At 56.1% G+C, this 17415-nt stretch overlaps 1 protein-coding gene across 6 annotated transcripts; it reads left to right on the top strand.

The window, feature by feature from the left end:
- Positions 1-731: 731 nt before the first annotated feature.
- Positions 732-17033, top strand: MYL10 (myosin light chain 10). Of its 6 annotated transcripts, XM_045389619.3 has the most exons (8): positions 732-992; positions 5700-5792; positions 5947-6048; positions 6902-6977; positions 7764-7868; positions 13988-14066; positions 16659-16707; positions 16796-17033. In XM_045389619.3, the coding sequence occupies exons 1-8, from the start codon at positions 915-917 to the stop codon at positions 16892-16894; spliced, it is 681 nt and encodes a 226-aa protein (XP_045245554.2). In that variant the 5' UTR covers positions 732-914; the 3' UTR covers positions 16895-17033. The 6 variants fall into 6 exon arrangements, with proteins under 6 accessions (XP_045245554.2, XP_045245555.1, XP_065397818.1 ...); XM_045389620.3 differs by lacking the exons at positions 732-992; positions 5947-6048 and adding an exon at positions 2507-2543; XM_065541746.2 differs by lacking the exons at positions 732-992; positions 5947-6048 and adding an exon at positions 4878-4923.
- The last annotated feature ends 382 nt before the right edge of the window (positions 17034-17415 follow it).

Here is a 17415-nt window from a genome sequence, read left to right as displayed (position 1 = left end):
TCCCACCTCAGCCTCCTGAGTAGCTGGGTCTAGAGGCATGTGCCACTGATATAGGAGGGGGGACAGGGAAGTGCTGGGAGGAGAAAGGCAGGGTCCCTGGCGAGGCCTCCACCCTTGGGCCTGTGCCCACGGACCTAGGTGAGGACAGGCACTCATGTTTACATGCCCAAATGTTGCATTTTGCAAGACCACCCTGGCCCACCACACCCTGCCCCCCCCCACCCATCCTGTGCCTATGAAAACCCTGAGACCCTAGTGGGTACACACACAGGCGGCTGGACGTCAAGAGGAGCAGAGGATGGGAAGAGCACACCGACAGCACTGGCAGATGCTGGCAGGCCATCGACTGGCTGAATAAAGCAAATGCCCAGGGGAATTTGGCCGGGGATGGTCGGAGGAGAGTCTGGCCGCTGAGCACCTTGAAAATCACCTTCCCACTCCATCCCCCTTCTGGCTCCCCATCATCTGCTGAGAGCTACTTCCACCACTCAGTAAAACCTCGCACTCATTCTCCAAGCCCACGTGTGATCCAATTTTCACATGCATCAAGGCAAGAATCCCAGGATACAGAAAGCCTTTTGTCCTTGTGATAAGGCAGAGGGTCTAACTGAGCTGATGAACACAAGCCACCCACAGATGGCAAAACTGGAAGAGCATCCTGTAACACACGCCCACGGGGGCTTCAGGAGCTGTAAGCCTCCACCCCTAGATGCTGCCGTGAGGTCGGAGCCCCATAGCCTGCCTGTCTGCATGGTCCCCCTAGAGGTTTGAGCAGTGGGTCATGGAAGAAGCAAGCCACACCCCCATCGCATGCCCTGTGAAGGGGATAAGGGAACTTTTTCGCTTCACCACTATGCCTGAATATTTTTTTAATTAAAAAAATTTTTTTTTTTTTGTAGAGACAGAGTTTCACCATGTTGCCTAGGCTCGTCTCAAACTCCTGGCCTCAAGTGATCCTCCCTCCTCGGCCTCCCAAAGTGCTAGGATTACAGGTGTGAGCCACTGTGCCTGGCCTCTGACTCCACTTCTTACCTGCCTTGGGTAACCCATGTGTGCCTCAGTTTCCTCATCCGGAAAATGGGGTATGGACTGAATGTGAGGATACGTGTTTTAAGACATGGCCTGACCTTCTGTGTTGTATAGTAGCTGCTCTTCTTATTATGATGATGATATTCCCTTCCCCCAAGGCAGGGGATCAGCTGTACCCAGGCCTGAAGGCCTGAGGCAAGCTCCAGGGACAGTTAAGCTCTTCAGCCCCTGGGGACCCATGGGCTCACTGCCTGAACCCAGCACTGCCGGCCCTGGCAGCTGATCAGATGTGGCGGGCCCCAGATGGACAGTGGCAGCCTCTGAGGTCGAGCTGGGGCTGCTGGGGCTGCACTAGACACAGGAGAGGCTTTCCAGGGCAGGTGCGGGCTCTGTTTGGCAGATGTACTAGAGAATTCTTGGGCGGGGCCAGGCCGGGTGGGGATGGATGTGTGTGTGTGAAGCCAGGGTGGAATGGAGGTCTCATTTTTCAGTTCTTCCTCATCAGGGTCACCTCCATTTTTCTTTTTTCCTTTTTTTTAAGAGACAATATCTCACTCTGTTGCCCAGGCTGGAGTGCAGTGGCACAATCATAGATCACTGCAGCCTCAAACTTCTGGACTCAAGCAATCCTCCTGCCTCAGCCTCCTGGGTAGCTGGGACTACAAGAACACACCACCATGCTCGGCTACTTTTTTTTATATTTTGTAGAGATGGGGGTCTCACTATGTTGCCCAGGCTGGTCTTGAGCTCCTGGCCTCAAGCGATCCTTCCACCTTGGCTTCCGAAAGCTCTGGGATTACAGGCGTGAGCCACCACGCCCATCCCATTTTTCTTTTATTTGTCTCTTTGCTTTCTCTGTTCATTGAGCATTTCAGTGCTCTGAGGGGGTCCCCTGGCCTGGGGGTGCGTAATGGGGGTCCTGATAATAGGCATATGGGGAGAAGGAGACCCTGAGGGCCAGGTTGGTGCAGAAACCCTCTCCACAAGCAGACCGGGGGGTGTCACACCCTCCCATTCCTATGAGACCACTGAGCCTCCTAGAGGGTGATGTCCCACCCAGAGTCCCACGGCTCCAGAGGTCCGGCCACACTGCAGTCTGAGTGGGTCCCAGCCAGCATGGCTGACCCCACCCTGGGCAACACTCCCTGACGACTCAAGGCCAAATCTTCCCATTGGGGTTGCCGGCCTCAACTTACTCGCTGTCCTTGGCCAAATGCCCCTTCCTGGGCCTTGGTCCCTTGGCTCTGGAGAAAACAGTTGGCCCAGGGCTCTCGGAGATCCTGGAGGCTTAGGCAGTCCCTGTGGCCGTGGTTTTTACCCACGGATTCCCCCCAACCCCACCCACTCTGAATGGCCCAAGGCAGGTGCCTGGCAGGGAGGCCCCTATCCTGTCCTGGATCACCTTCCACACTGAGCCTGGTGCATGCCAGGGGCCTTGGGAGGACCACTATTTAAGGGCCATCTCTGAGCTATCCCCAGGCCAGCTGCAGCTCCAGGGAGCTCTCCAGACCATGGTAGGCTGGGGTTGTTCTGCCTCTGCCACGGCCACCTTCCTTTCACCTCCACCTCCTCCCTGGGGAGCTCAGGCCTGTGGCTGTTGTGTCTTTGGCTTCAGCACTGCAGTCTCCTCCCTCCCACCCCTGACCCTGACCGTGACCCTGACCTTATCCGCAACTCCTTTTCTTTTTCAGACAGAATCTCACTCTGTCGCCCAGGATGGAGTGCAGTGGCTTGATCTCGGCTCACTGCAACCTCCGCCTCCTGGCCTCAGGTGAGTTTCCTGCCTCAGCCTCCTGAGTAGCTGGGATTACAGGCGCCCACCACCACACCCGGCTATTTTTTTTTTTTTTTTTTTTTTTTTTTAGTAGAGATGGGGTTTCACCATGTTGTCCAGGTTGGTCTGAACTCCTGACTTCAAGTGATCCACCCGCCTCAGCCTCCCAAAGTGCTGAGATTACAGGCGTGAGCCTCTGCGCCCAGCCTCATTTCTCAACTTTGACCTCATTCTGTGACCTTGACTCCGTGTGTGATTCTGACCTTCACCTCCTGCCTGAATTCACCCTGCCTCTCACTGACCTTCCTGACCTTGATCTCATGTTGTCCCTGGTCTGACCTCCTCTTCCCTCTTGATGCCGTGCCTGGACCTGCCCCACCTGGGACTCCTCTCCACGTGGGTCCTGATTTGAGTCTCTGCATTCCTGAACTTGGTGGGGACTGCTGGAGAATGAGGAAGAGGAGGGTGTCGAGAGACGGGGTGGGCAGGGCCTGGGGGCTTCACAGGGGCAGTGGCTCTGAGGGCACGGGTCCCCTGGGAGGGCCGGGGGTCAGTGTTCGCGACAGCATGGCACCTCTGGAGCTCTGAGGTCCCCCTGCTCACCTTTGCCTGTGCACCTCATGTGACGTGGGACTTGCCCTGGGCTTCTGCCCCTGGGGACTCCCTGCAGGGTATCAATCTAGCTGTCCCTCTGTGCCTGCGTCTCACCTGCCTCATTAGTTAGTCCCTTTCGGCCCAGAGCTCTGACTCGGCTGTCAGTCTCGGCTTGTCACCTCCTGACTGCCTGAGGGCCTATATGGATTGCCTGTCTCCAGCGGGACTGTGAGCTTCTTGGGGACCAAGATGGGGCCTGATTCAGCCCTGGGTCCCCAGGACTGGGCATGGGCCTGCCTGGAGGTCCGCATGTGTCTAATACATGTCCTGATGCGTTGAGGTCGACATGTTCTTGGTTTTACAAATGGGGAAACAGGCTCAGATAAGACAAGTGAATTTCTTAACATCACAGAGGCTGGGAGCGGCCACGCCAGGCTTTGAACCCGGATGCGGGTGATCCCCTTCTTCCCTGAGATGTTCCTCTCTGGGGAATTGTATTTTATAGGGGCCGTTCTCAAAAGGAATTTTCAAGACAGCTGAGCTGCAAAGACCCGAGGGTTTAGGACTCTATTGCGCAGTAGAGAAAATGACCTCTCCCTCCGTCGTGGAGCTCTGGGACACTGTAGGGTGGGGGTGTAGCCAGGGGGATCATGAGAGCCTGGGACCTTGGGGGGCAGGGACTGAGGACACCAAGGCCATGGCCAGGTCTGCCAGAGAAAGGGCAGAACCTCCCACAGACGGAAGTGATCATTTTTTATTAATCGGAGGAAATGTATATGTAATTATGTGAGATGAACTCTGCGGGGAAGTTCTTTTCTTTATGATGTCTGAAAGGATTTATAAATATTACAGAGGTTTTACAGCATCATAACGTTCCCGGCCGCCCTGGCAGCCCCCTTTCAAAGGATTAGTAGAGACAAGGCACCCAGTAAAAGCTAATTATAAGTCAGCCGGCACTTCTGCCCCCGTCAGTCGAGGGCTCCTGGGCAGGGGTGGGGACAGCAGTGAGCTGGGGGCAGGGGAGACCACACAGGCGTTGGGGGGTGGGGAGCAGGGGATGAGGGGAATCCTCTGCTCTGGTGGGGGCGGGTAGACAAGGGCTTGGCAGGAGAGGGTGGTACAGGTTGTGATGGAGACAGGAGCTGGCGGTGGGAGCCCATGTCTGTGCCATCCCGTCCACCTCCCCCTCTGGAATCCAGCAATTCTTTTCCCCCATCAAGAGCCCATTCTGGGGCTCACAGCGCCCCTGGGGGTTGTAAGGATGGCTGCCGAGGGACAGGACCCTCGGGGGTCTTGGGGACCTAGGGCATTCAGGAAGTGCCCAATAGTGGACTTCCAGACACCATGACATCACAGAGGCAGGAAGGCTGGCCGGAGACCATCTAACTACTCAACGTGGGTGGCCTCCTGCTTTGCCTGCTACGTAGGTTGGCCCTGAGTTCTGGGCAGCTATTTCCAAGCATCAGCTGATCCCCACTTTGAGCCAGGTTCAGGGTGGGGACAGGAGAGACCAGAGATGGGGCAAAGTGACTTTTACCCCTGAGATGTCCACTTAGTCGAGGAGACAGACGCACAGAGATATGTCAGGACAGTGTGATACGTGCTGTGGGGGTGACAGTTCACAGTGGAGCGGGGAGGGGAGAATGGCCTGGGGTCGGAGAAGGCTTCTCGGAGGAGGTGACAGGGAGCTGAGCCTACAGGATGGGTAGGAGTCTCTACATAGATTCTCCAGGGAAGGCATTCCAAGCAGGGAATTCCAACAGAGCAAGGCATTCCAGGCAGGGGCAAACGCCGGGAGGGAAGGCAGCTGTGGGACACAGCAGAGGGCCTGGGTGAGAGGGAGTAGCAGCTCCGGGAGGGGGCAAGAGGCAGATCCCGTCGGGGGGGCTAAGAGCTCAGTTGTTCTCTTGAGAACACGAAGAAGGTTTTTAGCAGGTGGTGATAAGGTCAGATTCCAGCTGTAGTGGAGGATGCTGGGGTGGAGATGGGGAGGCTGAAGGAAGAGATGCCCACCTCTGCTCTGCAGTGCAGGCGCTGGCCGCCCACCTTCCGGAGCCCGGAGGACAGGGCCAGGAAGCAGCTGTCCAGCTCTGTGGGGGTGCACGCCATGCAGGCTTCTTGTCATGGGCTGGGAGAACGTCCTGATTACCTGCAAGGCTTCAGGGGGAGCCTTGTCTGTCTGCTGTGGGCACCGGGGAGGGCAGAGTCATTCTGGACTGCGATGCCCTGGGAGGTGAGACAGGGGGTGGGGGCTGACCCTCGAGGCAGGGGCCGCTGCAAGGCGTTGTCTGGTACCTCACAGGCACCGAGAAGAGCTCGGAAAAGAGCAGAAGGCACTGCCAGCTCCAACGTCTTCTCCATGTTTGATCAGTCCCAGATCCAGGAGTTTAAAGAGGTCGGTCTGCTGTCCCATGGGGCTGTTGTGAGGATTCTTGGAATGCATGCCAGTTGCTCAAGGAGCTGGGCAGAGGCTCAGTCCTCAGTCTCGGGGGGCTGAAGATGTCATTATTACTATTATTATTATTATTATTATTTTGTTTGTTTGACAGAGTCTGGCTCTGTCGCCCAGGCTGGAGTGCAATAGCGTGATCTCCGCTCATTGCAACCTCCACCTCACGGGTTCAAGGAATTCTCCTGCCTCAGCCTCCCAAGTAGCTGGGATGCTGGGATTACAGACACGCACCACCACATCCGGCTAATTTTTTGAATTTTTAGTAGAGACAGGGTTTTGCCATGTTGGCCAGGCTGGTCTGGAACTCCTGACCTCAGGTGATCCACCTGCCTCAGCCTCCCAACGTGCTGGAATTACAGACGTGAGCCACCGTGCTCAGTCCATTACTACATTTTTAAATGATCATAGTTTTTTGTTTTTTGTTTGTTTGTTTGTTTTTTTGAGACAGGGTCTTGTTCTGTTACCCAGGCTGGAGTGCAGTATTGCAGTCAGTGCTCGCTGAAACCTCAAATTCCTGGGCTCAAGCGATCCCCACCTCAGTCTCCTGAGTAGCTGAAACTACAGGCGTACATCATTATGCCTGGCTAACTTTTTAATATTTTGTAGAGACAGGGTCTCATTATTTTGCCCAGGCTTGTCTCAAACTCCTGGCCTCAAGCAATCCTCCTGCCTCTGCCTACCAAAGTGCTGGGATTGCAGGCATGAGCCACCATGCCTGGCCAATGGCATTATTTTTTCAGGACACCATGGCCATGGCCCAGAGCCTGGATGTGTGACCTGTTGCCCTTGGGCAGCCTCTTCCTCTCTCTGTACCTGACCCTGTGCTTGCTGTGTGACCTGGGGCCAGGCTTTTTTCTCTCTGCACCTCAGTTTCCCTCTCTGTAAACTGGAGTTGCTGTGAGCCTGAAATGAGGGGTTGGGGATGGAGCACATCCCAGCTGGGCTGCCAGAGGGACCTGCCCTGAGGCTCCTTGGGCAGCAGTCAGCAGGAGGATGGTCCTTGCCGGGGACTGGAAGGGTGGGTGGCCACTCAGCACCTGTGTCTCTGCCAGGCTTTCACCATCATGGACCAGAACCGCGATGGCTTCATCGACAAAGAGGACTTGAGGGACACCTTTGCCGCACTGGGTGGGTGAGCCAGCAGCCGGCAGAGCTCAGGGCCGGGCCATCCGGAGAGAGTGGGCAGCTGGGGCCAGCGGGGCAGCGCTCGCAGTGGGCGTGAGAGGCTCCTGTGCTGGGGAGCGCAGGGGAAACGCAGCCGCTGCCTGGAAAGTCAGGAGACCTTCCTGGGGGGTTGGAGAAGGACTCGGCCAGGGAAGGGGAGGACACTCCAGGGACAGGAGTAGCAGCATGGGCCTGGGGCTGGTGTAGGTGGCCCTGGGTGTGGGGAGGGGCCAGGAGAGCAGGGGAGAAGCTGATTCAGAGGGAAAGACCCAACTCCCAGGTTAAGGTTTCTGCCCCCTCTAAGGCCCCAGGGAAGAGCCTGAAGTTGCCTATGCGGGGTTTAGGTGGCGGAACGGACGTAACAAGGCCCTGAGCCCCTGGGAATCTGAGTGTCCCCTGGAACCACGGGGAATCCCGGCATCCAGGCATCCACTGATCCCCTCCTGGGGCACAGGAATCCTGAGCCTGCAGCCCCTGTGCACCTCAGCTGCAGCTTCTTGGGCCTCAGTTTCTTCACCTGTAAAATGGGGATGAGAGTGACTTGCTCCCCTTCTCATGAGGCTGGGGGCAGCCGGAAGCTGACTGTGGCCCAAATGTCCCCCAAAGAGTCCCCCAACGAGGGGGCAGGGCCTTAGGGCTGAGTGGGGGACATGTGGGACGGCTGGGTGGGGAGGCTCTGTGGGACCCTCCAAGGCTCAAGCTCTGTTCTCTCTTATCCTCCCGGGCGGCCCCACCTCTCACCTCCCACAGGCCGCATCAATGTCAAGAACGAGGAACTGGAGGCCATGGTGAAGGAGGCCCCCGGACCCATCAACTTCACGGTGTTCCTGACAATGTTTGGGGAGAAGCTGAAGGGTAAGCCAGGCTCCTGGAGTCCTGGGGGACGGCGGGGAATGGCAGGGGGATGTGTGTATGAAGGGGGTGCCCTGACACACACACACCACAGGTGGGAGCATGATGTGGCCCCAGACACCAGCCCCCGGGTGCATGCACCTTCAGGGGCCCTGCCTCAGTTTCCCTCTCTTCACCACAGACTGGGGTAACCGTAAAGACTCCTGCTTTGGCCAGGCATGGTGGCTCATGCCTGTAATCCCAACACTTTGGGAGGCTGAGGCGGGCGGTTTGCTTGAGTCCAGGAGTTTGAGACCAGCCTGGGTGATATAATGAAACTTCATCTATACTAATACAAAAATTAGCCAGGCATGGTGACACATACCTGTAGTCCCAGCTATTTTGGAGGCTGAGGTGGGAGGATCGCTTGACCCTGAGAGGTGAAGGTTGCAGTGAGCCGAGATCACACCACTGCACTCCAGCCTGGGTGACAGAGCAAGACCCTGTCTCAACAACAACAACTAAACCCTGCCTTTAACCCCTTCGCCCACCATCAGGACAGTGCTCCCCATCCCACTGCCCCCAGCCATGCTGCTCCCCTACCTTCCTACCTGTGGGCTCCTTTTGCCCGCTCTGCACATGGGGCTGGGGGGACAGGCAGAGGATGCCGGAGGGAAGGTGTTTCCGAAAGATGCTGTGGTCGACCCCTGTGCAGAGCGAGTTACTCCCCTTGTCTTTTTCTGTGGCCACTGGAGCCCCCAGAGGAAGGATCAGGGAGCCTCATTCACAAATGAAGAGACTCAGACCCAGAGAAGTCACGAACCCTGCCCCAGATGCCCCAGCAAAAAGTGGCCGGGATGGAACCTCAACCCCAAACCCTGGCTCTAACCACTGTACCCACTCGAGACACAGCATTAGGCGTGGGGTGGAGGGTTGGGGCCATCTGTGTCCCCTTTCTGTCCTGGCCCTGGGGGAGCTCTCTCATAGGGACATCCCAGAGCTTGAGAGTTCCATGGTTAGAAGGAAGGGCCAAGGCCGGCCGTGGTGGCTCATGCCTGTAATCCCAGCACTCTGGGAGGCCGAGTGGGTGGGTCACCTGAGGTCAGGAGTTCGAGACCAGCCTGACCAACATGGCGAAACCCTGACTCTACTAAAAATACAAAAATTAACTGGGCATGGTAGTGGGTGCCTGTAATCCCAGCTGCTTGGGAGGCTGAGGCAGGAGAATTGCTTGAACCCGGGAGGCAGAGGTTGCAGTGAGTCGAGATTGGGCCACTGTACTCCAGCTTGGTAACAGAGCCAGACTCCATCTCAAAAAAAAAAAAAAAAGGAAGAGCCAGCTGGGGCAGTGGTCCCTGGGAGGTGGGCACTGTCAGCCCCCCACCCTCAGGCTGCCCCTGCCAGGCCTCCTCTCTTGGACCCCCTGCCTTGGCTAGGCCTAGGGTCAGGCCCTGGCTTCCCATTGACTCCTAGGTTGACCTTGCACAGATTTATCTGCTTTCTGGCCTCAGTTTTTTGGTCTGTAAAATGGGCTTATAATAGTTTCCTGAGCCCGCTGTAACAAATTCTGTGAAACCGGGTGGCTCGAAACAACAGACATGTATTCTCTCACAGTCCTGGAGACTAGAAATGCAAAATCTGGCAGAGGATTTGGGGAGAATCCATTCCTTGCCTCCCCAGCTTCTGGTGGCTCTACCTCTCTCATCTCTGCTTCGTTGTGAATGGTCCCGTCCTCTTCTATCTAACCTCCCTCCACCTGCCTCTTTGTTTCATTTTGTTTTGTTTTTGAGACGGAGTCTCACTCTGTTGCCCAGGCTGGAGTGCAATGGTGCAATCTCAGCTCATGGCAACCTCCACCTCCAAGGTTCAAGCGATTCTCATGCTTCAGCCTCCCAAGAAGCTGGGATTACAGGCACCCGCCACCATGCCTGGCTAATTTTTTTTTTTTTTTGTATTTTTAGTAGAGACGGGGGTCTCACCACATTGGCCAGGCTGGTCTCGAACTCCTGACCTCAAGTGATCTGCCCATCTCGGCCTCCCAAACTGCTGGGATTACAGGCATGAGCCCCAGCGCCCGGACTCTACCTGCTGTTGGATTTAGGTCCTACCTGGATAATCTAAGATGATCTCTGCATCTCAAGATGCTTAACTTACATCTACAAAGTCCTTTTTTCCGAATAAGGTGACATTTACAGGCTCTGGTGGACATATCTTTTTCTTTTCTTTTTTTTTTTTTTTTTTGAGACGGAGTCTCGCTCTGTCACCCAGGCTGGAGTGCAGTGGCGTGATCTTGGCTCACTGCAAGCTCTGCCTCCCGGGTTCATGCCATTCTCCTATCTCAGCCTCCCAAGTAACTGGGACAGGTGCCCACCACCACGCCCGGCTAATTTTTCTGTATTTTTAGGGGAGACAGAGTTTCACTGTGTTAGCCAGGAAGGTCTCGATCTCCCGACCTCGTGATCCACCCACCTCGGCCTCCCAAAGTGCTGGGATTACAGGTGTGAGCCACCGCACCCGGATTCTGGTGGATATACCTTTTTAGGGGCCACCGTTCAGTCCACCACAGGGTGATCCGACCTGACATCACAGGTTCGATGGGGTGAAAAATCAGTACTCTCATGGGTCGTGACCTGCTGGGGGGTAGAGCAGCCTCCACGCACCGTGTCCCGGCAGATCTAGAGCCAGAAGGAAGGCAGCCATCAGCCTGGGTGCGAGAGATGAGGAAACCCAGGGCTGGGGAGGGCAGGCTCATCCGGAGCAGGCTCTGAACATGGGGCTGTCTAGCTGAATCAGGAGCATCACTGGGCCCACCTCCGGGCAGCTTGTCGGGGCCTATTTCCAGGACCATGTCTGCCTCCTGGAAGAGCTCAGAAACCCAGGAGGCCAGGAGAGAAGAATGCTCTGTGGGAAAGATATGCGTGACTCTAGCCAGCAACTTCAAAGGAAGCAGACAGGCCTGATTCTTTTATCCAGAGGAACGTCACTGAAGGAGGCCTGTTAAAGGCCGGCGGGAGGGCCTGGGGAAGTGGCCTCTGGTTCTGCCAGAGTGGACGGCCCAGGGCCCGGCCCAGGAGGTGAGGCGGTGAGCACCTGCCACCCCTGGTGCTGGACGTGGGCCAGGGGCCCTGCTGCCAGAGCAGGAGTTTAAAGAGGCCTTCAGGAGTGCTCAGGGGAAGGGGAGGGGACTCTGTCAGCTCACGGTGGGCCCCAAACCTGTTTCGCAGATGGGAAGATGGAGACTAAAAGTTTGTGTTGGTCCATGGTTGAGCTGAAGCTGTGACCCAGGGTCTGGTGTGGGCTGCAGGGCTGCAGCTGTTTCTCATTTTTGCAGGGGCACCGGGACTGGGGCTCCGGCTGAGCCTGTTGTGCAGACGTGGCCAGACTGCGTGAGAGGCCGGTGGGAGGGGACAGGAGCCGGGAGGGCAAGGGGCTGGGGCGGGCGCCACCTCACCCCACTAATTGGGAAGAGGAGACTGTGTCATGAGATTCCCAACGATGATGGGGGGAGGTAGCCACTCTGTAGCAGATTTTATGAGGTTTGCAGTCTCAGGAATAGAGGTTTTCTCTGTGGAGGAGGGAAGGGAGGACTGCCAGCCATGGCAATAGGGAGTGGCAGGGCTGTGCTGGGTGCCTGAGAGCCTGAGAGCCTGAGCTAAGTCCATGTGCATGATCCGCAGGGGGACAGGCTGGAGCTGGCCACAAACCTGCCCAAGCAGTGAGGCCTCTTCAAAGACGCTGGGAATTTTCAACTAATCAGTGAAACCTGGGAGGCTGTGGCCTCGGAAGCAAATCCCAAGTGGGTGCCTCTGGTCACTCAAACCTCACCCGCTTGGAGGCACCCCCCAACCCCTGCCTGCTTGGACAGGCTGTGAGGGCCTGGAACCCTGCCCCTGCTGTGCTCTGGGCTGAGCCTCTCTGCTGGGCACACGAACTTCCTGCCACCCTGCCCAGAGGCAGTCCATGGATCTGCCCTCTAGAAGTTCCCAGGCCAGTGAGGCCAGCATGTGCCAGGCTTTTTCACTCTGTGCCAGTTTCAGAGATGCCTGGAGATTCAGACACTGCCCTACTCCTGGCTAGTTCTTAGTCTGATGTGGGAGGCACACATGGCCCTGACCCAGTCTGATGGAAGAGGCACAGATGGGCTTGATCTGGTCTCATGGGGGAGGAACAGATGGCCCTGACTTAGTCTAATGGTGGAGGAACAAATGAGGCCCTGATCTAATCTGATGGGAGAGGCACAGATGGCTCTGACTCAGTCTGATGGAAGAGGCACAGATGGCCCTGACCCTGTGTAATGGGAGAGGAACAGATGAGGCCCTAATCTGAGGGGAAAGGCACTGATGGCCCTGACCCAGTCTGATGGGGGAGGCACAGATGGCCCTGAGCCAGTATGATGGGGGAGGCACAGATGATCCTGATCCAGTTTGATGGGAGAGGTAGAGCTGACCCTGACCCTGTCTAGTGGTAGAGAAACAGATGAGGCCCTGATCGAATCTGAGGGGAAAGGCACAGATGGCCCTGACCCAGTCTGATGGGGGAGGCACAGATGGCCCTGAGCCAGTATGATGGGGAAGGCACAGATAACCCTGATCCAGTCTGATGGGGGAGGCACAGATGGCCCTGAGCCAGTATGATGGGGGAGGCACAGATGACCCTGATCCAGTTTGATGGGAGAAGCACAGATGACCCTGACCCCATCTGATGGGGAGGCATAGATAAGGCCCTGATCTAATCTGATGGAGGAAGCGCAGATGGCCCTGACCCAGTCTGATGGAGGAGGAACAGATGGCACTGACCCAGTCTAATGGGGGAGGCACAGATGGTCCTGACCTAGTGTGATGGTGGAGGAACAAATGGCCCTGACCTAGTCTGATGGGGGAGGCACATGGCCCTGCCTGACCCAATCTGACTGGCAGGAGCACAGGGTGGCAGAAGGAGCAGGGGACTCTGGAGTCCACAGAGGTGGGTTTCAATCGTCCTTTCTCTTATCAGTGGGCTTTGGGCATGTAATGAAACCTCTCTGAGCCTGTTTTCTCTCTGATAAACTAAAACGACCACATCTACTCCATGGGTGCTCTGAGAGCTCCAGGGGATAAAATCTTAAAGCTGCAGGCATAGAGCACTCAGATTTGTTTGCAGCCCTGATTGATACACGTTTGTTAAAACCTTACCATGAATGGCATGTTATCTTAGCTGCTCCTGTGAGGTGGGTGTCAAGCACCATCTCTGTCCCCTTTCACCAATGACACAGTTGAGCACTGAAGAAAGGAAGGGGGCACCCTCGCGTCCACAGTGAACAAGGGGGACACGGTGACAGAGGGGGAAAGAGCACCAGGCAAGGGTGGCCAGGTCACCTGCTATCATTCACGCAGCCTGTGAAGCCTTGGGCAAGACCCTTCCTCTCTGTGGGCTTCCGTTTCCCACTGGTGCAATGCGGGGGCTGCACATTCAATCCCATTGTGGGTATCAGATTCGTTTCTTCTAATGATATCTCTCCCCAAGACTATGCTGTGAACGTGATAAAAGCAGAACTTCTCTGGCTTCACTTCTGCCCCCCGAGCCCCTTCCCTTGGCCCGTGGGCCCACCTAACCCCACTTCTGGCCAGGACAATCTCTCAGACCCCTCCAATGCCACTGCCCAAGCCCCAGCCTTTTGGCATCCATGTACAGAACTCTTTTTCTTCCACCCACGACGTCTTGTGCACAGCCTGGGTAATGCGTGAGCCCCAGAGTCATGCCCCCCTCCTTCACTGGTCATGCAGCAGACTCAGCTGTGAGACCCTGGACAAGTCACTTAACTTCTCTGGGTCTCAGCTTTTCCATCTGTAAAATAGGGAAGGGTTAAGCACAAAGTAAATGCTCAATCAGGGTCTCCATGTACAGTTGCACACGTTGTTCACAAAAATATATATGCGGTGCCCTTGTCTATGATTACAATGACCTGTTTCCCTCTTTGTTCTTGCTTCAAGTGAGCTCGGCCCTCGCTGTGCAGTGGAAGTTGGGGAAGAAGTTCCCCAGAGCTGTGCCTCTGTGCGGGGGCCGTGGGACTTGCCCCCATCCCCAGCCCCTGCCCAGCCTGGTGCCTGTTTCTGTGGGACCCTCTCCACCTGCCTCTCTCTCTGCCCTGTATGTGCTGCTTATAGGCACGGACCCAGAGGAGACCATTCTCCACGCCTTCAAAGTGTTCGACACTGAAGGAAAAGGTTTTGTCAAGGCCGATGTGTAAGTTTCCCCCTGACTGCCTTGGGTTTTCCTGCCTGCAAAGGCTCAGGGGAATAAGCCAGCTTTGGGCTGGGGTCAGGATTGGTGGCAGCGCAGTCTTCTCTCCCAAAAGCCAGGAGCTGGGGATCCAGCCCAGTGATATCGCTTGATGTCCCTTCCCCTCTCTGGGTCTTGGTGTCCCCTTCTCTGTGTGTGCATGGAAGTAGAAATGGATAAGAAGTGGTGGGTCAGGCTGGGCGCGGTGGCTCACGCCTGTAATCCCAACACTTTGGGAAGCCGAGGTGGGCAGATCACTTGAGACCAGGAGTTCTAGACCACCCTGGCCAACACAGCAAAACCCTGTCTCTACTGAAAAGTAAAAAAAAAAAAAAAATTAGCCAGGCATGGTGGTGTGCGCCTGTAATCCCAGCTACTCTGGTAGCTGAGGCAGGAAAATCGCTTAAACCCAGGAGGTGGAGGTTGCAGTGAGCCAAGATGGCGCCATTGCACTCCAGCCTGGGCGACAGAGTGAAACTCTGTCTCAAAAAAAAAAAAAAAAAAAAAAACAAGTGGTGGGTCACTCCAAGAGAGCTTCCTAGTGGGGTGGGTGTGGGGGCAAAGGCGGGCCTTGAAGGATGACTACGGGTTGCCCAGGCTAGGGCGGGAACAGCATTCTAGATGAGAGAATAGAGAGCTCGGAGGGCCAGGGCTTGGCGTGTGCATATTTGTTTGGAGTTGGCTGCAGTTGGAGGGTGTGGGTGGAGGTGGTATAGGGGAGACTGAGCACAGAGTGGCAGGTGGGGCCTGTTGGAGAGGCTCACACCCTAGCCCCTGGACTCTCTGTCTGCCCTGGGAGCGTGGGAGGACCTGAGGAGGAGTTAGGGAAGGACACCATGGAGGCCAGCCTGGAGAAGGAGAGGAGAGGGTTGCAGCTCCCAGGAGGGTCATGGCCGTCGAGACGGAGTCAGGCAGACAGATAAGCAAAGAGCCAGGGACCAGTGCCCATAGGATCCAGGGTCTGGGGAGAGGACTGAGCCAGATCGTAGCCAGCACTGCCTCGGGCAAGAGGGCAGTAAGGACTGGGGATGGTGACCGGCTCACTTGGAATGTATGAAGGGAAAGTGGCTGCAGGCACTGGGGCTGCCATCGTGAGGGTAGGGGTGCCCCACCCAGTGACAACACGAGAGCAGAGAGCCAAGGATTGCAGGCGGGAGTGGGCGGGGGAGTGGCAGCCTTCCCAGGACCCAGGATTTAGGGCTGACCTCTGAGCTGTGCCCAGGCAGTCCCTTCAGAACCTTGCTGGACCTGAGGGTGGCCTGGGGCAGGTGAGATTCCTCCCCAGGCCCAGGCTTCCTGATCAATTACTGTAATGCTGCCGGCCTTCAGGTTTTGAGGCAAGTTTTGCTAGTTTTGAGATTCTCACATATGGAGCTGGTGGGGGGGAGAGGGCAGATGCGGCAGGGGTGGAGGTGGAGAGGGTCTGTCCTGTTTCACACGTTCTCAACTCCAAGACCATGAGTCACATACTCCCCTGGGATGGGGAGGGGATGCTGAGGGTTGCTCCAGGCCACAGTCCTCCCCTTCACCCCTCCCTCGGGGTCTGTGGCTCCTACCTCCATCCTGGGGACCTGGGGAAGCATCAGAGGCATCCCTGGAGTGACACCGAGCCCTCCCTCTACTCTCAACCACCTTCGCTCTCAAGGACAAGGCTGGAAAGACCCTTTGGGGCGCTAATTTGGGAACTGAAGACACTGCCTTGGGACATGGGACCTGGATCTGTAGCTGCAGGCCAGGCAGGCCAGATGGGCCACGACGGAGGCTCTGGTTGAAACAGAGTCTGTGAAAAGTCCCCAGCCTGGAGAGCTGGAAACTGTGACTGGCCCACAGAAACATAAATAATGGAAAATGTGCATTGGTCCTTAGTGAGGTCTGCCGCAGCTGGTGCCAGAGTGGGTGGACGAGGCCCCGCTCAGCTGTCTGACACCATCCCTGCCCACTGAGCTCCCTTAAGAACCCTGCGGGACCCTCCAAACTTGAAGGGGCACCAGTCCCTTGCAGGCCCAAGAGGACACAGACCTGGACAGGCCTTCCTATACCCTTGGCAGAGCACAAGCATCTTGTCGTCTCTAAAGCGCTTTGCAGATGTCAGTGAACATCACAAGCTGGAGAAAACAGTGTGTCCAGAATCAGGCAAAAGAGGCTCTGCGGTGGGGGACCTGAGGTGTCTCCCCTCAATGATACAGAGCTTAGTTATAGTGCATGATGGGAAATCAGAGTAGCCCCCATGTTGGAGTCCCCAGGTCATTCCATTTGGTCCCCACTTGATGCTGGGAGGAAAGCCCACTTTATATAGAAAAAGAAACTGAGGTTCAGAGTGGCCCCCATGTTGGGGTCCCCAGGTCATTTCTTTTGGTCCCTACCTGATGCTGGGAGGAAAGCCCACTTCATGGAGGAGGAAACCGAGGTTCAGAGGCTACTGGGCCATTGGAGTAGCCTGGCCTCCTGAGCCAGGACATCCCCCTGCCCCCACTTGCCCTTCATCACCCCTGGGGTCTGCATGTTCAAGCTGGATATCCCTTTCCCTGAACATGACTGTGTCTCTCCCTTGAACAGCATCAAAGAAAAACTTATGACCCAGGCAGACCGCTTCAGTGAGGAGGAGGTAAATTGGGATTTTGGTGGATCACAGCAGATTCTCTGCTCTGGCTGCCACCTGGCCTGGTGCAGGCTGACTTTCTGCTCCTTCCCAGGTCAAGCAGATGTTTGCAGCGTTCCCCCCAGATGTGTGCGGCAACCTGGACTACAGAAACCTGTGCTACGTCATCACTCATGGTGAAGAGAAGGATTAGGGGATCACGAGTCTCCCCAGCGTTCAGGGGCAGCAAACACTGTTGCAGGGTGTGACGGGGAGCTCTTGCAACCGGCGGGTACAAGAAAAAGTGTTCCCTTGTCTATGGGGACAAAGCAAGAATAAATAATGCTAACGAGGTCTGAGTTTGTGCGGTAAATGCTCCAGTGAGGGAGAAAACGAAACATTCCTATCTTGTTGGTTTTTCCAAAACTTTTTTGTTTCTCTGGCTCTGCTCAAATGTTCCCGAGGAGCTGGTGTTTAGAGCTAATTGACAGTTTTAACGATTCCCAGCTAAGCCACAGGATATTGCCTTCATTTATGGAGCTTTTATTAAGCACCTAGTGCGTGCCAGAGGCTGTGCTGGTCCCAGGGATTCTCAGAAGAGCCAGGACTGTCCCTGGGCAGGAAGATGCTGCTGACTGCAGTGAGGGAGGCAGAGGAGGGGGCAAAAAGTGGGGTGGGGACATCGGTGGGAGGAGAACGGAGAAGCACGGGAGAAAACTGGCCGCAAAGAGCTGG

This window comes from Macaca fascicularis, chromosome 3 (assembly GCF_037993035.2).
Source record: "Macaca fascicularis isolate 582-1 chromosome 3, T2T-MFA8v1.1".
In the NCBI taxonomy this organism is placed as follows: Eukaryota; Metazoa; Chordata; class Mammalia; order Primates; family Cercopithecidae; genus Macaca; species Macaca fascicularis.
Note: the sequence above shows the minus strand (reverse complement) of the source record. Positions and strands in the feature narration are given on the sequence as shown.